Raw genomic sequence first — 22,297 nt, 5'->3', positions numbered from 1 at the left:
TACAGAAGACAAGATCATCTGCAAATACCACTGTTCCACCATCCACCACTGTAAGGAGACATTGTCCATGACAATAATAGAAAGTAGTGGTGACAATACACTACCCTGCCAGAATCCATTGGACAATGAAAATCAATCTGAATCCCTGAATTTTGTCGTCACACAACTTTTACTTTATATACATATTTTTAATCATCACTACCTCCTCCCTATCTGTTACTATATTCTCCAAACTTGCCCACACTTTTCCTCTTTGCACACTATCATATGCCTTTTAAAGGTCTAAGAATACCTGAAAAAGGCTCTCAGCAAACTCCCAGTGTCTTTTTAGCAATTCTCGTAAGGTAAATATCAAGTCAATCATTGACCTTCCTCTTCTAAATCCATACTATTATTCTTTCATTCTCTCTTCTATTTTATTCCTCAATCTTGTCTCAAGTATTCGCTCAAAGATTTTAGCACAGTGGCATAGTAGGGCGATTCCCCTATAGCTGTTTCATTCTCTCTTCTGGACCCTTTCTTAAAAATAGGTATGATTCCCCTTCTTCAATCAGCTGGTATTCTTTTCTCTTTCCAAACCAGGCAGATAATACTGTATGGCCATTTTAGTATAATATTACCTGCAGCCCTAATAACTTCCACTCATCTTTTCATTGCTTGGTTGAGCAGATGGGCTGAGAGGTGGCAAATGAAGTTTAACATTGATAAATGTAAAGGACTACACATGGGAAACAGCAACCCCAGAGCAACGTATCAACTCTGTGGTACTACACTGACAGTGGTAGAGAATGAAAGGGACTTGGGGGTGGTTGTGCAGGCAGATATGAAGTTCTCTGAGCAGTGCAGACGGGCTGCAAGAGTAGCTCATGGAGTATTGTCAATGATATACAGGAATTTTTCCAGCAGGGATAAGGAGGTGATTATTCCATTGTATAAGGCGATGGTCAGGCCACACCTAGAGTACTGTATACAGGTCTGGAGACCTCATTTCAAGAAGGATGTAGAGCTGCTGGAACGAGTACAGAGAAGGGCAACAAGATTAGTGAATGGAACAAAGGGGTGCTCTTACGAAGAAAGGCTTAAGTTTTGCAAATTACAGTGTCTGGAGACTAGGCACCAGCGAGGTGATCTGATAGAGGTGTATAAAGCCTTGAATGGTTTAAGCATGCTCAATGCTGATGGGATTCTTCCTCTAGCTCAGAAAAATCACCTGAGAGGGCATAAATTCAAATTGAGGAAAGACAGATGTAGGATAGACGTGCGGAAATTTGCCTTTAGCCAGCGGGTGGTTGGTTGGTGGAACAGACTTCCATCCCTTGTGGTGGAGGTTGATAGCCTAAATAAGTTTAAGGCTCAGCTGGACAGGTATTTTGAATGAACAGAGGGGTGAAGTGGAAGTGGGGGTTTTTTTTTTTTTTTTTTTGGCTGATGCTGCATAAGCTTGCTTTCTTGCATCAAATGCCTCTACTAATGCTAATGCTTCTTTTACTTCATCAAGATCACCTTTGGGCTCTCCTTTCCCACTGTGGATTCTGCTCTTCCTACACCATCTTCCTTCCCATTGGCCTTAGCTTTAAGCAGGGTTGCAAAACAGTCCTGCCACTGTTTCCTGATTTCCTTCTCATCCGTGACTAATTTTCCACTTGGATCGACTAGGAACCCAGGTTCTTTGTTGTTCATTTTCTTATTCCTCAACACTCCATATATCATCTTTCCATTTATATTAATATCCTCCTCTAATTTGTGTGTAAACCCCATCCAACTTTTGTCCTTTTCTTCTTTTACAATTCTCTTTGCTTCTTTTTTCTTCTCATTGTATATCTCTTTGTCCTCTTCCAATTTTGATTTCATAAATTTCCTAAACACAATTTTTCAGTTTCACTGCCCTTTTAACTTTGTTATTCCCCAAGTGTGTGTGTGTGTGTGTCTTTTCTTTCCGATTCCTCCAGTTCTCCCACACACACACAAATTTTTCCAATTCCTCGTTGGCACCTTCTGTCATTTTACTTGGTACTATCTCTTTAACCCTTCTCTTCAAACTTCTCTCTTGATTCTGCAGTTTTCAAATCCAAAACAACATGAATCTCCCACCCCATATATTCTGCCAAAGCATGGTCTAACTGTATTTCTCAAACTATCACTCTTGCAGTGGAAGTGTGAAGTTACATGGTAATTAGTGCAAATATGATTTTTCGCTCAAAAACTGAAGAACCCAAATGAGCCCCCCCCCTTTTGTTTTACAAAAATGTCAGGGCATAGATTAAAGAGTAAGAATGCAAATAAATATAAATGTACAATATGTAGTTTAACTAAAAATTTCTATAATAAAGCTTTTATTCTATCATGATAAAGGTCAGCGATTTTGTTTTGACGTAAATTATTAAACTTATTTGATGACACTTTCTAGAAACACCATATCCTGTGTGAATTGATTTGAAGACAGTTTTGTATATTATAATCTTCCAAATTGAATTGTTTTTTACTGTGTATGTGTGTTCTCATTTAATATAAATACTTCATCTGTAGATAAAATTCAATACTAGATGTAATGAAAATATTTTTATTGTAATGTAAGAACTAGTGACCAGAAACTAATTCATTTTTAATCAAGGAACAAAAATAACAGCAAATATGTAATCAAATAAAAAAAAAACTATTTTAAATTATACTAATTTATTGCCTAGTTAAGTGTAATTTATTCAAAATATTTGACATATGTAGTTCTTATCAACCCGTTTTTTTTTTATTTATTATTCTTTTTTTTTTTTTCAATTTATGACTAGTCATTCTGACATGTATTCAACAGGATATACTCACTTTACTTACAATGATTAAGTAATAATGAAGACAACATGCTTTAAAATCTAAACAACTTGCTTATTTTCATTTTCTATACATGAACTGTACTCTTTGGTAAACCTAATAACTTGCCAATAAAACATTATCTCTGTATGTGCTTTAAATGATTCTTCTAATTGTTAACAGTACAGTAAAGACATACCAAAATATTTATTACAGTTCAAAGTAAAATTGCAATCTATGAAGAGTTGCATTTGTAGAAAACTAATATCAAGTACACAATTTCGTTTAAATTAAGAGAACAGCATTCCGAATAATTATTAAAGGAGGAAAGAAATTCTCAAAACTGAAAAATTTTCAGTCACCTGGGCAATTTTTTTTTGTACAATTAACAGAACTTAATACACAAATATCCACAATTATCGTCTAGTAAATCAAGCAGATAACATCAGCTAAGGTATATTTTTATTTGCTAACTACAGAACATAGAAAAATTAGTTAACTAGCTCCATGATCATCATATTTCATGATAACAATGCGACTTCTATTACAATCATACACAACTTATCACTGGCATGGAATGCATGTCTCAGCATTTACTGCCACTTTGGACCAATGTGAAATTGGCTGCAACAATTAGTGTAAATAATAAAATAATTTCAAAAGAATTTCGTTCCCATAGAGAACACACAATTAAAACATGGGAAAAAAAATATAACAACCATGCTGCACCTCATTTTTGCTCATTAATACAGATTATATAGCTTATGTTAACACAACTATTAAAAAAAAATGAGAGAGAGAAAAAATAATGTCCAACAGTTTTACATGGTAGGTTCACCCATTTATCACAGAAGTGAAACTACCTTCATATATATTTATAGTTATAATTCTGAGCCCCAGGTTGTTGGCCAGCAGTTGCACTCTGGGTTGAAAAAGGAATGTGTTCCATCATGCACAACTAAACTACGCAAACAACAGGATAAATGTAAAATGGCCAAACCAAGGTGGATCAACTACCATGAGAACTGGTTACTAACAAGTCCAGCCTTGATTCACCCACAACAATCATAAGACATGCAATCAGGCAACAGCTGGTGCTTACACAGCTATGAAAGTAAGCTACCATGTTGAAGCACAGAGCTACCAGTTTCTGTCACATACATGCATTTCTTACATTGGGTTTACTTAATTTACCATTAATTTACTGATTGTGAGGAGTATGACAGGAGCACAAGATATGACTGAAGTAGTGTCCTAGAGGTATGGTCATTCATCTCCACGAGTTCCCCGAACAGTGCCTTGATGACGTTGCTGTAAGAGGAACAAAAAAAAGGGGGGACTCATTTCTTATACACATACATATATATAAAAATAAAAAACCCTAAGCAAGTGCCTACCCAAACAGCTAAGTGATCACTCAATTCTTTAAGGCCCCATTTTTAAAAGCTTCAGTATGGTCATTTATATTCATCACTTTTTTCTTGATCAATAATACTACAAGTGAAATAAAACAATTATTCCATTAGAGAAGTAATTAAAATAAAAAGTAACCTAAGTGGTGTTGCACAGCAGTTTTCATACCACATTCTTGAAACATAATCCAATTAATGATACTTTTTTTTTTTTTTTTTTTTTTTTATATTCAATAATACATTATGATTAAAGAGGTCTGTGCACTCTGGATTCATTATTAATTTGAATTACTGTGGCACAGAGCGAAAGAGACAGAACAAGTTATAAGTTTAATAAGTATGTATTTCCTTTATTAAACTTATAATTTGTTCTGTCTCCGTTTCGCTCTGTACCACAGTAATTTGATATTAATAATACATTAATAAGGCCCATCTTGTTTTTTGACAGGGAGTACACAAAAGGCTGTCAAATTTCGCTGAAGACTAGAAGGAGAGTGAATGACCATAACCAGGCTGTTTCTTCAAGTGGATTTATAACTTTCAAAAATATTGCCTGAAAAAAAAAAAAAATGACAACTAATGCAAACATATGGGATAGAGAATATTAAAGGACATTCGGGTTGAAAAAGACCTGTGGGGTTACAATACAATTAAGCACAAAGTCTGCCATGCAGTGTTAACAGTCAGCCAGGAAGAAGGTTCGCAGTATCTATCAATGATGAGGCTGCCAGATACATACTGTTAAAAAAGGAGGATTGAGTCAAAAATAATGAGGGTCACACACATTTTAAAAATTCTTTAACATAGATCACAACATTTATAATTGTAATTGGTAAATGTAAATTGTAAATGCAGGAGTAACACAAAAATTTACAATTAACACAAGAGTTAATTGTAAATTTTTTTTTTGTTTACAGTTACTTGAATTTTAACTATCCCCCACCATTTAAAACATTATGAACACTGCAAATAGAAACAGAAAATGAAAATGTTTTATTCAACCCATTACAGTTTATTTAATGTCACTATTTTTAAACATGAAATACTATTTCCCCTTATCCAAAGAAATAAAATAGTTCAGATATAACTTAATTCACTTTCAGTCCTCCAACTTCATGTTTCTCATCAATAAATACAGCAGTTTTGGATTTCAGCACTGCACTGCATTGCACTCCTCTCTCTCAAACTAATTGATTTTTAAGAATAATTTTCAAAAGTTAATGGGCGACGATATTTTGGCCTCCCATTCAGCCTAATGACTATACCCACAAAAAAGAAATGTCATGTGGAAAGACAATTATACAGAGCAAGCTCTGAGTTCCCACACTCACCATCCTATTAGGAACAAGTTCTCAATGGTTGGAATACCTTGTATAGAAATTTCAGAGTGAAGGGACTTTTCTACCATTATATCTGCTTTTCAATCATATTGTAAGGCCCACTATAACTTTCAGTGTAATATATGGAAGGGAGCCATCAATCTGGTAGGAGGCATTAATCAGCTTAGAAGGTGTAGACTGCAAAGATCAGAAACTGTCAACCTTGTTGGGGGAAGCCCTGAAGGGGATGAGTAAAATGAATGGCAAAGGTATATTCTCACTGGTAAGAAAGACAAGTTGTGGAGTGACAAAAAAATCTTAGCAACAGTTTGCTAAGTTTTCTTGATTATGTGCTGCCAGCCAATTTTATATTCCATAAATTAGACTGGCAGTTGTTTTGGTGATCTTTATGCTATGTTTCTTTCCGTCTGTGGCTTCTTTACCATACGTTATTTTAGCGGCATCTTGGCTAGCTTTCTTCCATTTAATGGTTTAACTGTATATTTTTACTCTTTGTTCTTGGGCTTTTATACAATTGGTGTTCAGATGGCAGGCAGATTTTGCATTTGTAATAGAAATGTGTAAACTCTACAGGCTTAAGTGGCGTCTTTGTTACATTTGAGTTAAGATTTTGTTGTTACATTACTGGCTTTTAAGTTCTGCCAACTTCTAAGGTGTTATACTGAGATCAGGGATTGGTTTTTTGCAACATTATATTCTACTGATATTTTATTTTAGCTTACTGCTCATATTCTGCCACTTTCGTTTGATTTTTTATTAATGCAACTAGCAAGCATATAACTTATTATTTTACGCTGACCTTGTGCATCACTATGTTTCTAGAGTAACAGGTTATGGTACAGATCGCAGTTCTTAGATTTATGTTCTTACCAGGTTATCCCTCCATTCTTTCTAGAAACATTTTTGTAATTTAGATTTCTTCTGGTTTCATGTGTTAGACTGATTAAGGCAACAGAATTCATAACTTTTTTGCTTGCTAGTATCTGTGCCTGTTTACTGTAATACCAGGACCCAATCTTCTGGATCAGTCAGCTATATGATCCTGTTTAGTCTTGCCATTACTGTTCTTTAACATACTTTCTACTGTTTGATTCTTATTTTATGCTTTTCAATCTTAGAGCAATTTGAGGGAAGGCAAGGTGCTATTGCTGTCCCCTCTTTTTTGCCTAATTTAGCATCTGCTGCCTCCCGCCTTCTACCTCAGCTGTATCTGATTCACAGAAAGCCATTATAATCTATTGTTTTCAAGGCCATCCTTGAATATGTTTGTTCACGATACTGGCCTTGTGTTTATGAAAAAGACCTGTGGGGGTCTTTTTCATAAACACAAGTTTAGTGGCCTAATTTTTAAATATGAAATTAATTGATGCATCTGTGCAAATAACCAACTGACATTGTAAATCAGGATATTATAAACAATGCATTAGCATCTGAATATCTGAACTCAAACCAAAGATTTTTTACTTGGGGAAAAATTAAATTTACTTGGAGTGGGGTCCAATACCGATAAATATGCTCCACTTCACTTTCACTCTCCAGTTTCAGAAGCCCCCCCCCCCCCCCCACACACATGTCCATTAGGAATCAGTTTCACTGTATAATCGCTGGTAAAGCAACAACTGCATTTACAATTTCTGGTTAAACTTCTAGTTATTCAGTCAGTTGCAAACAATGAAAATATTTCAGAAGTGATCATATATTATTTTCTTTCCAATAATATCTTCTTGCTGCAGTGACAAACAGGACAGTTAACAGTGAAATACAAGCTGAAAGCTTGTATTTCATTATAATTTGAATTTTTCCACAGGAAGCAAGTTCTTTCTTTCGACATTGATCCTACTGAAATAGGAAACTTGCTTCCTGTTTCAAAAGGATTAATTTCAGCTTCATTGATTTTAGATTCATACTTTATAATTTTTAGGTTTTTTTTTTTTTTGGCCACACTGTTGTTTCCTCATACTAAATTTCTAGCATTTGAAAAAATCTTTTCACAGGAGTTACCTAATAAGGTAAATATCATAGAATTTAGTGAAAATGCTTCTGGAACTGCTCCAAGTGCAGGAAACATTGCTTGTAAACACTTCGATACATGAATTTAAATAAAAGTTCCTGCAGTGTTTTGTACTTAACCTTTTGCAACAAGTCAAATAAGTTGAAGGTCACTATTTGATCCTCTATTGTATGTTTCTGTATCATAATACTGATTCACACCAAAGAGGTTTTAAGGAAGAAGCCCTCTTAACCAACCAATAACACAGCTTAACCAATATTCTCCCTTCCCTCTTTAAAAGATACTTTCTGCAATGTGCCTGTTGGCACTGGTCCAGTATGCTTGTAGTTAGTGTAGTACACCATACCCATCTGTTGAGTCATATGCTTCCTGAGAGGTCAGTTCTGTGTTTGTAAAATTATCTGTTATTGTAATTTAATTAAATTTAATTAAATATTTCATAAATGAATGCAGTATGGGTGGAAAAGAAAGTTGTTTCTATGAATACTAAGTTGGATGCTCCAGAAAGACTCAAAAAAAGTGAGTCTTCAAAAAAAATGCTGCTGAATAGGTGCAAACAGGACAACTATAAAAGTTTACACAAAAAAAAAAAAAAAAAAATTTGCATTCAGTTTATTTTGCCAGAAACTCAGAATTATTCAAAAAATATATATTTTTTTATTTATTCATGAATGTGTACCTGCCTGTGTAAAGAAACATTTGAAGAAAATAAATTTTCCTAAAAAGGCTATTTTTTCTGGATAATGCCCCTTCACATCCCAGTTGTGAGGAATTCAGAGAAGGGGACATGTTTTTATTACAAAATGTAATATCCTTGATCCAGCCTATAGATCAAGGGGTTCTAGAATTTCTAAAAAGATGATATAGATGAAAATTTTTTGATATAGATGAAAATCTTTTGAGTTCAATTTTGGAAAAAATAGAAGATACAAATATAGGTCTCATACAATTTTTAAAAGTTATTGATGTCAGTGATGTATTTACAATATAATAATAGCATAGAACAAAATTCCAAGTTCATCGTATTTTGGAGAAAACTTTAGCCCAAGGTTGACAATGCCATCAAAAGTCCTGAACTCAGATTTCAGGCAAATTGAAGGGTCTGAAGATTTACAGCAAGAAAACACACAATGGATTCAACAATGTTTTCCAACAAAGTGTCACTGATTTTTTTTTTTTTTTTTTTTTATGAAAATATAGAATGCAGAAGTCAAAGCACATCATGACAGATTGAATCAAATCCAGGGCCAAAATTTTTCATGCATCCACCAAAAACATTTTAGATGCAGCTTTACATTATGTAACAACAAGCTAATTCACAATCAATGTCATTTTTATAATAATAATAATAATAATAATAAAAAAAAAAGTGGAGGAACTATGCTGAAAAATTTCACATTTAATCTAAAGAGATGAAATATTATTCATTTCATGTAAATGAATGAATGTAAATAAGAATTTTCAGTTTTTAAATTTTAAGTGAAAATAAAATTTTAAATTATATGTATCTTTTTTTTTTTTTTTATGATTCCCTACTTTAACTGACCAACTACCAGTCCTGATCATAGATGAAAAGGCTTCTACCATACTAGCTATTTCACAAAAATATTACCATTAACCATATTTAGCTGTAATATGAAATCACACCACAGTAAACTGAACTGTGTGTACTACTGTACTTCTGCTTTAACTGCTCCACTACAGTCAGGTCTCATTCAAAAATCCTAAAGCAATTTTTTGGACCAGTGAATAGTCTGTCCAGCTACACCCATTTAAAAAGAAAAAAAAAATCCCATCAACTGTCGAACACAAACAATTAACTTAAAACGGGAGTGAGGAAAAGAGAGAGAAATTCATTTAGAAAACTGGTTTCAACAGCTTTTTTTTTTTTTTTTTTGTTCAAGCGTTCAGCAGATTTTAAGACAGCAAAACACTTTTCACCCCTTTACATCATTATCATTAAAGGAAGTACAGCTAAGAGTTACTATATGCTAATTACTACAATACAAATGGCATTATTTCTTAGAGCAACTGAAGCTCACAATTAGTAAAATATCAAGTACAAGTTGAAAATTTGATTTTAAGCCATGGCTTAAAAAAAAAAAAAAAAAAATGTTTAACCACTTTAACTTAAAATATGGACCAAGGATTATCTATACAGTTCATAAGTAAGCACAACAGTAGCCTGATGGTATCCAGATGATACAACAAAATACAGTAATATCCATGTAGCCTCTACATTACAAATGCCTTTGATCATATACTGGCAACCAAAGTACATACAGGTGCATTTATTTTTATACATACTACATTCAATGAATGAGGATTTTAATCACTTAATCTGGAAAGTAAAATTCAATTCTAACAGTTTGTATATTTATTAGTACCCACAACTATGTAATCTTAAATTTTTAATTTTTGCTGATTTACATAATCTGTTGGAAACTGTATCTGTACCTGTTCTGTCCAACTTTTTCCAAAGTCTAGTTCTGACATTTTTACAGGATGGCTGAAAAGTCATCATATAGCTCATTTATGTTTTAATATATTTCCATATAGAGATTAAGAAGTACTTACACAAACATCTCACATGCTCAGTGTCAACAGTACAAAAACCATGCTAAACCTGAACATTAGGTCGTGCCATACCAGCTCATACTCAATAATAGAGAGGATTTGTAGTCACAGAGACACCTGTTTTCCTACTAGAAACTTCTCCTGCTGCCATGTCTAGCATAAAGATTGTTTTTGAAGTAAATTTGTAGCATATATTGTGTTCCAGGCAAAAGGAAACCCATATTTTGAATAATCAACTGTATGTGACGTGGGAAGGTATGACTGCAAGCCACATTATATTTCTTCAACAAGCCTACCAATGCAGCAACATACAGTAATGTCCTTGTTTATACTCCGACACGACTACTAAGTTAGAGGAGTTTACAAATAACTTAGAATTCAATCGTATTTAGTAATCACACAGGCTTGAACTGTGATCCATTCTTGCTTCTGACCACTTAGCTACATCAGGCATAAAATATATATTGCAAATGTGATCTATATCACGATGTGTAGTGCAGCATAATGGCATGTTGGTACCCATGATACAGTATGGCATGTTATTATTTAAATAAGAGGAGCCTGCCCTCCCTCGCTCTTCTTTTTTTCTTTTTTTAATGAAAACCTCAAGCATGAGACGTGACGTTGGTTGAAAGTTGAGAAGATGATACTTGTTGACATTATTATAATTTTTGGGAAATATGGAGGGAGGTTGTTCCAGAAAATTAAAGTTGAAGGAAAAAATGAGGAAGAAGAAAAGTCGGGTCAGTGAGTTTGAAATTGGACAGTAAAAGGATGCTGACTGGTTGTGTCATTTATTCGGGCCAATTTGAAAGAGAGAGTGGGAAATATAGAAGCCAATTCAGACAAACAGTGCCCATGGAAGTATCTACAGAAAAGGCATACAGCAGACTTGAAAGACTTTGTTAGTGATAGGTCATTAATTAACCTAATGACCTCCTTTGAATGGAATATAGAAGCCTGAGAGACGTTTTGGGGCACTGCCCCAGATGTGGAAACAATATTCCATGGTAGGGTGGATTTGCAATTTGTTCAGAGTGAGCAGCTGTTTGGAAGAAAAGTAATGCAGAGAGTGAAAAAGAAAATCCAGTTTTTTTAGATACAGAGGAAGCAACATTTGTGATGTTGCTTATGTCAAGAGAGAGAACGTAAAAGTCATGATAATTTCTAATAGAGAAATGTGATCTCATCTGGAAATTTGAAGGTCATTCACAACATAAGAATAGGGGCAGAAGAAACCTTTTATGAGATATAAGACAGGACTGACTTATAGAATGACAGAAATCAACTCAGTTATCTTTTCCCCACTGGAGAATCACCTGGAGATTGGCATTTAAGGAAATGGTAGTGGATATTTGAGAATTTGGAAATGCTTGTTTCCAATTTCTCACACTGAAAGGTGGAATCAGCAAAATAGTGGATAGCATTTTCGGTCAATGGAAGAAGGTCATTAATATACATGAGAAAAAGAGTGGGTGAAAGAACTGAACTTTGGGGAAGACCTCCATTAGTGGAGAAGTTAGAAGGCAGAGAGCCCTCTACCATCATCCACAGTGAGCAGTCAGAGAAAACTGAATACCTAATTACAAAAAACAGTTGGCAAACCACAAGATGGAAACTCATTTAGGAGACCTTTATGCCAAACACAATCAAAAGGCTTTGAAATGTCAAGAGCAATTGTTTGAGTTTCACCAAACTTTTCTATTGAATTTGTACATAGATGGGTAACATAAGCCAGTATATCACCAGTGGATCATCAGCGATGGAATCCATACTAGCTATCACTGATTAGATGAAAAGTTGAGATAGTTTAAGAGTGGGCTGTTCATAGATTTCTCCATTACTTTAGAAATTAATGGAGAAATATATTATCACTTCATTTACTTCTACTCTTTCTAAAGGGTAGAAAGAAATGCAGTGATTTTTCTACTTCTACTCTTTAGAAAGAGTAGAAGTAAATGAATTGGGATGATAATCGAATGGAAGAGATTTATCACCTTTTTTAGGAACTGGCTGGATATGAACAAATTTCCAAGCAGAATAGAAAACACCGGTGAAATAAGAAAGTGAAAAACGCTATATAAAACAGGGGTAAGCTCAGGAGCACAGGTTTTGAGAACAAGTAGAGAAATACCATCAGGACTTAGTGCTTCCTTGGCATAACAACTGATCAAAATTCTTCTGACATCCTTGACAGATGACCGCAGGAGGCATTGAATGGGGTGTAGTGGGGATGGTAGGAGGTGGTTTACCAAGATCATCCATACTCAAGTTAAAAGAAAAGTAGGATTCTAGCAGATCAGCTTTATCTTTAGCTGAGGTGGCAATAGAACCATCTGGTTTTGACAGAGGTGGGAAAGAGAATGGCAAAAGCTGCAGCCAATAGCTTTGGCATGAGACCAGAATGCTCAACTACCATTTAGACACAAAACAAGTTTACTACCTTTAAGCTTGTTCAAAATCTAGTTTGGACTGATTAATAACTGCTTTAAAATAGTTGCTTTCTCTCATGTAGGCAAAAAATGAATCTGGAGATTTGGATGCAAGCCAATTGCGATATGCAGCATTCTTATCTTGAATAGCCTTAGCACATTTATTGGAAAACAAGGTTTAGCTAAAGGACGAGATTTTAAGGGGGAGTGCAGAATAAAGGATATCATCCCTACAAGAATAATTTCACTGACACAATCTGAGCAAATGATATCAGAAGATTTGTTGATCTGTGAGATTTCTTTTCTGACTAAGGAAAAGAAATCTCACAGATCATCCCGTTTTGCATCCTTGTAATGCCAAATGACATGAGGTTGAGAATGGCCACGAGAGAGAGAGAAAGGCTCCACTGCAGAAGAGACCATTACCAAGTTGTGATCTGAAGTGCCTAGAGGACCACTCACCTCGACCATGTGCTTAAACAGGTGTTTGTGAGAAAAAGTTCAAGGGTCTTGGTATTCTTGTAGGTAAAAATCGCTTATCATCCCATGATTTACTGCACCTCAATAAGTATTCACTGAGAATAAAAGTTGCTGGATAAGATATATAAAACACCAACATTTAGCTATAATAAGCTTATTTTTTTTCTCAGCAATTCTTAATTAAAGAAAAAAAAAACTGCAATCAATATCACCTTTTACGTAACATTATCTAGACAAAATCAGACCATATTATGAAGCAACCACAGATAATAGGAAAATGTCACAAAGAGACCAGATGATGCATCCAATTCTGATTAGACAATACAGTACTGACACACACGTGTTGTATTCATAGGTAAGGCAAGTGTGGTAACTTTACAGCCTGTATAAGAACCCAAAAACTATTAGTAGTAACAACACTTTTAACAAAGTTTAAATATAAATAAAATGTTACTGGAATAACATTTTGTTACAATAGTAAATACTTTCATATGTATACTAACCTCATCTAGTTCCCTTTTTGTTTTATCTTCTATTTCCCTGATGTCTTTCATTGTCATACCATGCCACCGATCAAGCCAACAAAACACTTGTCGATGAAAGTTCAAAAATATACGCCGCTCTGTCTGTGAAATAGTATTTAAGTTTTAATTACTTGTTAAAATAAAGAGCCTTATTGAATATCTTTTAGAAAAAAAATTTTCAAGCAGGAAGAATGTCTATTAATTTACAATTTTTTAAAACTATATTATGACTCATACAAATCTTGCCTTACTCTTCAATTGCAATATCAAAATTAAAAAACTTAAAAGTAATTATTTTTTATGACTGTTAAACAACATGCTTATCTAGTCTTGAAGTAAATAATGTGACAGTCTATTTTGAGCAACAAAATAAAGACAAATTAAAAATTTTATTTACAAGGTGCGATCAAAAAGTTCAGGGGCTATTACATCTTGAAACTGCAGCGCCGTATCATTTCCAATTAGGATGAAGGGAGGGGCTGCTGATTTCTGAAGCATACAGCAAAAGTGATGTCTTCCTGCAGAGGTGTAACAGAGGTTTGTGGGTTTAAACATAAAGGCTGAACTAGTGCAATTCTTAAAGACCTAGTGAAATTCTCAGCAAATGGCATCTGACACTTTCGTTGCTAACAAACCTTTTTGACCTGGGATTGAAAACCACAGGATTGAGTGAATCTGTAATGAAAAGGCCGAGATATTTTTGGGCTTTCTTCTCACTAGGACTGAATTAATCAGTCTCTGGTGAAGGTTGCTTGACAAAAATATCCAGTTTTTCTTCTGTCAAATTGGAAGAAAAAGTTCTAAAAGTTGGATGGTTCCCCTCCAAGTGGATTAAAAATCTGAAACCACATATTTGCACGTGAAAGCAGTGAACATATTAATCACTATAAAGTACTATTTCTCATGGAATTGCATACTGGAGATCCATAGTTTAAACACAACCTGATCAGAGCTCCATAAAGATGAAGCAATGAGGTTATGTCAATCACAACATGGGAGGGACAGATATCAGGGTACATTTAGTTTCCCATCTAGTATCATGTCTAGAAACCAAACAGTGTGGACAACAGGAGTCTGTACATTAGGGATCTGGAAATCAGGATGGAGTAAACATAGTTTTCAGAAATGAATGATGGTTAATTTCTGTTCAGCTAGCGGTAGCCATTGTGTAAGGTACAGGATTCTATTCTGTCTATATTCAGTTTGGAGCTGTCCTTTGATATCACTCATGCTCTCTGACTGACATGAAATGGTTAGGTTGTCTGCATGCATATAAACTTAAATGGTTTTTGGAAGGTTTTGTCATGCTGAACCCTGTGAAATATCTTCCCCCCCCCCCCCCACTGAATCTGAGATGTCAATAGCACGTTGGTATGAAGTGTTAAGAAGTTCTGTATTATATGAGGAAGATGGGCCCCCTTGTCAGTCTTAATCAATGCATGTCCTTAACGATAACCATTATGCCAAACTTTCTGAGTATCTATGTTGGCCATAAGTAAATGCTGTCTCATGACAAAGACACTGAAGATGTTGGATTCTATTTTGGGAAATAGATCTAGTATAGACCTATTTGATATGAGAATATCAAATAGGTATATTAATAGGTTATCATAACAATTCAAATCAATAGAAATGACATTGTGACAGAAAAAACCCTCAAAATCAAAAAGGGCATGGAAAAGTGTTAAGTAATGCAAGTCACATTTCAGAATACATGAAAAAAAAATAAATAAATAATATACAGGGTGTCTCAAAAATATACGGCATAACTTCAGGAATGAGTTCCTCATATGTAGACAATAAAAATATTTTATATCAACATAGTTCCGGAAATGCTTGGTTTCCGAGTTTTGAAGGTCTGTCTATGATACTTAACTGTTCACATCACCTTATAGTAATTGTTCAAAATGTCCACCTTCTGCCTGAATACAGGCCTCACATCAACGTCTCATGGACTCGCGAAGATGATGCTAAATTCCTGGCATGTTTCATATTGTCTCACAACCTGCCACAATTTGATTGCAGAGAGTTTCCACATCAGCTACCGGAGTCGAATACACCAATGACTTTAAATGGCCCCCACTAGAAGAAATATACTGGGTTTAAATCAGTTGAGCATGGGTCAGGCAGTTGTTCCACCTCTACCTATCCACCGACCAGACCAGGCAGAAGGAAACCTTCGATTCAGGTAATTGCAGGCTAGGTGGCTGAAATGTGCACGAGGGTCATCGTGCATGAAGTGTGCTTGTTGATGAATGATCAGTGGCATGTCGTCCAAGAAATCAGGCATGTTGTTTTCCAGAAAGTTTCTGTACACCTGTCCTGTGAGTTTGTTTGGAAGTACATGGAGCCCAAATAACTTATCACCAAAAACAACCACCCAGATGTTGGGGCTGAACCAACAAAATAACTTATCACCAAAAACAACTGCCCAGATGTTGGTGATGTGATGGAAGAATTGTATGTGGGTTTTCCTCAGCCCATACATGCTGATTGTGAATGTTTTGGATTCCGTCTCGTGTGAACTGTGCTTCATCTGTGAATATCACTAAGGCAGGAAAGTGAGTTGTACCACACTGCGGCAAGAACCACTGGCAGAACATTACTCGCGCAGAGTAATCTGCTGGTGACAAGGCCTGTACCCGTTGCAAGATGGTAAGGATACAGTTGGTGTTCTCGCAACACTCTCCAAGTAGTCCAACGTTGAACAGCCAGTTTCATTGCTATTCTGCGTGTGCTGATTCCAGGAGTGGCATGTACAACATCCAAAATCTCCACCTCTACTTCAGGAGTCATAGATCTTGGTCATCCTCTGTCGGCAGCACGAGGTGTAAAGGTCCCATGTTCACAAAGGCGGCGATGGATACCTTCAAACGTTTTCCTGTCTGGACATCTTTGTTCTGGGAATCTTTCATGGTACAAACTACAAGCCTCCAGAGCATTGCAGTTTGTACCATGAAAGATACAAACTACAAGCCTCCAGAGCACTGCCATCTGCCAAACCGTACATAAAGTGCATATCTGCTTGCTCCCTATTTGAGTACATGGTCAGAATGGAAAACCACCAGATTCTGTCAGTACCTTGATGTCATTTATGACATTCCTTGCGATACGAGTGAAAAGGATTTCTTGGTGGATCTTTATGAAAGAAATTTGTCAAATCATAATCTTTCCTTCACTGATTTCTCCAAAGAAACTAGAGTTCGCCTCAAAATCACGGCAAAAAATAAGGGCAATTTGCATTGAGTGTTGGAGGTTTCTCCCACAATTAGGTTGTTTTTTTATTGGTATGAATAATCGTGTGTACATCGGTTGGATGGGCACGCTATTAAAGACTTTTATATAACCCTACGGTGCTTTAAATGTCTGCAGGATGGACACTCAACCCGGACCTGTAGACAGACTGAACATACTTGTGGTCTCTGTGGTCTTTCTGGCCATCAGGCCTCTTCATGCCCAAACCCTAATTCTCCTGCTCCTTGCCCAAATTGCAGGGCCAGAAAGAAGGAACACAATCATTCTTTTAGAGATCAGAAATGCCCTGTCTTTTTGTCTGCTGTTGATGCTGTCAGGCTGAGGACTAATTATGCTCTTAACTGATATATTGTTTAACTGTAAACATGACATTTTAATGTCTTGAATGTTCTAGTTTCTTAAATAATGTTTTTCTTTGCTTTGGCCTTGCAGTGTATTTATTAAATTGTTATTATATGTATATGGCCTTTTCGGTCCCATTTTAAGTTTTTGATTTTTAAAGTTTTACTTTATTAATTGTATTAGACAAGAGCTCTAATTTAGCTTTAATCCTTGTAAACAATTATAGAGACTTGGTTATAGCCACGAGGGACCTGGTTAAAGCCATTTGATTGTTTACACTTGTTTCCAGGTAAGGTCCCTGGAGATTTTATGACAACCGTTTTGTTTGTTGATTTTAAATTTACCTTTCCTTAGCTGTATAAGACAAAAGTTTCTACTTTGCCTTAACCCTTGTAAATAATCATAGAGACTTGGTTATAGCCATATGGGACTTGGTTGAAGCCAAATGAATTATTTACTTCAGTTTCTTGGGAATGTTCCTGGTAATTATATGATTACTCTACTGTTTAACCAATATAACCCATCTTTTGTTGGGTTATATTTAGTATTTTAGAGATTATTAATGTAATTTTATGTGTAACATTCCCAGATATGTATTTATGTTTTTAATTTACTTTGCAGTAATCTATTTAATTCTATTCTAGTGTTCAGGTTTTCCTACATTTTCATTAAACGGTAAATTGAAAATGTAGTTGTTTACAAATCATTTTGTAAGGATATACAGATTTTGTATACAGATTTTAGTCTCTCTGAATTTTCCTCGTCTACTGAGTTTTAATTTCTTTTTCTCTCATGATTTTTCTTAACCTAATTCAACTAGTACCTTGTGCTCTTTGTTTAATTTTCGTTTTCTTTTGATTCTGATGTATTTTCTGAGCAATTCTGCTGGGAAATATTTCTTCTCCTGGTTGAATTGCTTTTTGTGCCTCAGCCTTTTGGTTTAATTATTTTGCCGTAATTTTATTATAAATTTTCCCTTAATACATTTAAATCATTACTCGTGAATTTTCTTATGGGTCTCAAATGTGGGTCTATGCATTTTTAACAACATTTTTGTCCTTTCATGTCATGGCTTTGCTGTGATTCCATTTTTTGTTTTAATATGTATATACTTTATGGTCTTGCTTGGCTTTTCTCGTTTAAGTTACTTCCTCTGTTAGGAAGATTCCCTCTTGACCAAAATTTATTGGATTATGTCACTTTAAACTTGATTTTTCTTTAAATCTCTCTTTAAATAATTTTCTCCCTTTGTTTTCTTCATCTCTCTTTTGGGCGGCGAATAGGCTCGCCTCCCAATTAAAATGTATTATGTCTTGATTATTTGCTCTCTCTTTTGGACTCTCTTGTACAAGTCCTATCTCTCTGTCTTTCCCTTACTTAATTTTTCTTTAACTTTCCTGTAATAATTTTTCCTTGAGGTTCTTAGAACCTCATTTAGCATTACGCTAGACTCCCTGGAGTGCCTCCTCGTGGCTAAGGACGGGAATCAGGATACAAGATATATTTGTTCTTGCCTCCTGGCTGCAAAGTCTCCAGGTGCCGGCAAACAACACACAACAAAACACACATTTACACTTGCATACACATTTTTACACACATTCGCCGGCTTTAAAACCTACAGAGAAATCAGCGGTATATAGGGGGAACCCCCGGAGGCCACAATCAATACATGAATACCTTGAAGTACCTTGTGATGAAGGAAATCACCTGCGGGAGATAAGACATTCCAGTTAATAACTCGGGAACCAAGCATTTCCGGAACTATGTTGATATAAAATATTTTTATTGTCTACATAAGAGGAACTCATTCCTGAAGTTATGCCATATATTTTTGAGACACCCTGTATATACAGTCAAATCTACCTCCTATATTTTTGAGACACCCTGTATATACAGTCAAACTTGGTTATAACGAGCATTAAGGGACTAACAAATTTTCCTCGTTATAACCATTACTCACTACATACCAGTGATGAGTTAAATCTACCTCCTATTCTTTTTTAATTCTCAATAACTTGATAAAAAGATAGATTCAAAAAACAAAAGAAATATTAGAGAGAAAAAAAATAATAAGTACAGTAAGACCCTCATATCCGCGGGGGATACGTTCCAAGACATACCATGGATAGCTGAAACCGCGGATATAAGCAAACACCTGCTGACCCCATATATAACGTGATTTTTTTGTACATACATACGTATAATAAAGTTTAATTGAAAAATTAAACACACAGTAAGACATTACTAACATTAGAATACGGTATTTAAGGATGGTATTTAAGGATGTGTCATTGAACCTGGTATTTAAGGATGTGTCATTTAAGTCTCACTATTACTGAGGAAGGAGGAAGACACCTCCGAAAGCTCTAGTGTTTTTTATCGTCTTTTTATCGCTTTTATATTTATATTTTAATGCATTTTAACTTATTTACTTATTTTACTTTTGTTATAGTTTAGTTTTTTGTAAATGATTAAAAGTTTTTTGTAAATATTATTTTACAGTCTTTTCTATCATTTCATTTTATTTTATTTCATTATTCAACCAGTCATAAACGGTTGGTGTGTGTGTTTAAAATTGGTATTAGAATACGGTAATAATAAAGTACAGCAACCAGGATTGGATTAACTGGAACATTCAAGACTCCAAATTATTTAAAAAAAAAAAAAAAATCATAAAATTCAAGTAATATAACTATAACTAGAATAGGTATAAACAGATATTTTGCAAGTCATAAATAAGCGACAAGAACTGGTGTTATAAGTCATCATTGGGAGATTAGTGTACCTTCAACCTCGACATCCCGAGGTTGAAGTTCCTGATCGTTGAAAAGAGGCTGGTCTTCACAGCCAAACTCATCTCAGGCCAAATATCATCTCCAAATATTTGGAATGCTTGCTCTTGGAGGATTCCACAGCCAAGCTTAAGGTCGGTACCAGCACTTGTGGCTCACCACAACAGGCTTGTACTCACTGAAAGATTTCTGCCCAAGCAGATGCTCGCTGCCCTCAACCGTGTGGACGCCGACATCGACACCATAATAAGTAAAAAGAAGGACAGACACAACTTTATCAAAGCTCTTGAAACCTGAATCACTGCCAAGTTGTATTTGTTTTTCTTTATTTGTGTTCAGCTCCTTGTTTTTATGATGTATTTGTATTTCTTTTTGCATTTGTAATCTGTATTTTGTAGCCTTTTGTATGTGTTCGCTATATTTTGTAGCCTTTTGTATGTGTTCGCTATATTTTGTAGCCATTTGAATTTGTACTTATGTTATCTATATGTGAACCCCTGGCGCTCGTCGCCGTGATGGGATATTGTGCTGTAATTCTACTTCACAATAAAGATTTATTTATTTATTTATTATCTTGCAACCCCCACTGTCTTCACACCTACCGCTCAAAAAAAAAAAAAAAAAAAGAGAGAGAGAGAGAGACCAAATGTTTAGTTTGATTTAGTGCGTTGCGTCGATTGTTGTATTCCGTTGCACCGCAAAAGGACAAATTTTGTTTTGTTATTTATGTCAGGAATATCTGAATTTTTTTTTCTTTTTTTCTTTTATATATACTAACTTTTTTTTTTTTTTTTTCTTGTTTAGAAATCACGAAAATGACACAAGAATTTACTTTCAAATTAACAAAAACTTGAAATTAATCAAAATTTTGAAAACAGTGCATACGTTAAATCTCTAAAGAACCATTGTAATGTTGGTGACCAATCCATATGCGACATTGTAAAAATTAAAGGGAAGCATCGTACTGGACACGTGAGTAGTACGTGTTAAGATTTTTCGTTTTTTTCTGTGGTTAACTGCAGTAACTGAATCAGTGGATACGGAGGCACAACGGTATATACCTACATATTAGTATTAATATGCTTGTATAAACTACAATACACTTAATACTAAACACAATTTGTCTGTAATTTTAAAACCATACACTTAATACTAAACACAATTTATTTCTCCATAAATATTGTCAGCACTGATTTTGGTTCACTTTCACTTGTCATCATATCGTCATCACAATCATCATCTTTGTTAAGCACAGCATCTACAATGTCACTTTCTCTCTGTAGGAAGACCACTAGTTAACAAGTTGTCATTGACTCATACAAATTCATCGATGTTATATGTATTAAAACCTACAAAGTTGTTAGGTAGCAACCATTTGGATAATGGCAAGTTGTTTTCTTCATTCCCATCATCTTCATCTATGATTGACATTTCATTTGAATTTAATTTCGATTTCTTGAAGCAATTCGATACGATATGGTTGTCAAAGTAACGTTGTTCCACACATCACTCAATAAATTTATAGCATCCAATATCGATATAGACTCGTTAGGTTTCTGTTCTCTTTGACTGATCAGATGTAGAACTAGAAATCTTTTATAAAATCCTTTCAAACTCTTGATTATACTTATATTCATTGGTTGTAAAATTGATGTCGCATTGAGAGGCAGAAACACTAGCTTAATGTTGGACAAATTTTGAATCTGGGGATGTGCAGGACAGTTATCAACTAACAATAAAATATTTTTCTTCTTTTTGAACAGCTCCTTATTCCAATCATTTATGTATTGCTGAAAAATATATCCGAAGTCATCCAAGATTTCTTGTTTGCAGTGTAATCCACAGGAAGTTTCCTTATGATTTTGAAACCAAGGTTTTAATGATTTTCCGATAGCAAACAGTTTGTTTTATCACTTCCTGTCATATTTGCACATACAATCACCACATCAAGCAAGTCTTTGATATTTTTCTACTAACACATTTTTCCCCTTTGAATTTAAATTTATTGTCGAGGTGTCAAATTATAAAAAGTTCTGTTTTGTTGGCATTATAGATGTCTTTAGTCATTGAAATCTTTCCTGATTTCTGCCCAAACACAGTCAATCCATTCATTTGCCATTATTGGATCTGCAGAACAAGACTCTCCACAAATTTTTGCATAAACGATGTTATGTCGGCTTTTAAATCGATCCAGCCAACCATTATTACATGCAAAATCATCATGTCCAAATTGGTTAGCAAATTTTTCCACTTGAGCTTGTTGTTTGTTTGTTATTTGGCTTTTAGGAGCATTAGCAACTAAGGCCATATTGCTCCAGGGATATGCGGTG

The 22,297-nt window shown here is 34.8% G+C and overlaps 1 protein-coding gene across 1 annotated transcript in view; it reads right to left on the bottom strand.

Moving 5' to 3' along the window:
* Nucleotides 1-3,247: 3,247 nt before the first annotated feature.
* The window catches only part of vib (phosphatidylinositol transfer protein vib), a 214,773-nt gene continuing 195,723 nt past the window's right edge, over nucleotides 3,248-22,297 (bottom strand). Inside the window, exons 10-11 of the mRNA XM_090390339.1 lie at nucleotides 13,558-13,680; nucleotides 3,248-4,113 (exon numbers count right to left, since the gene is read on the bottom strand). Of these exons, the coding sequence (XP_090246465.1) occupies nucleotides 4,069-4,113; nucleotides 13,558-13,680 (168 nt within the window). The 3' untranslated portion in view covers nucleotides 3,248-4,068. The remainder of the gene's footprint in view (nucleotides 4,114-13,557; nucleotides 13,681-22,297) is intronic.

The sequence above is a fragment of the Mastigoproctus giganteus genome, chromosome 2 (genome assembly GCF_048544385.1).
Source record: "Mastigoproctus giganteus isolate SK-2022 chromosome 2, ASM4854438v1, whole genome shotgun sequence".
NCBI lineage: Eukaryota > Metazoa > Arthropoda > Arachnida > Uropygi > Thelyphonidae > Mastigoproctus > Mastigoproctus giganteus.
The sequence above is the reverse complement of the archived record's forward strand: the minus strand, read 5'-3'. Positions and strand labels throughout refer to the sequence as shown.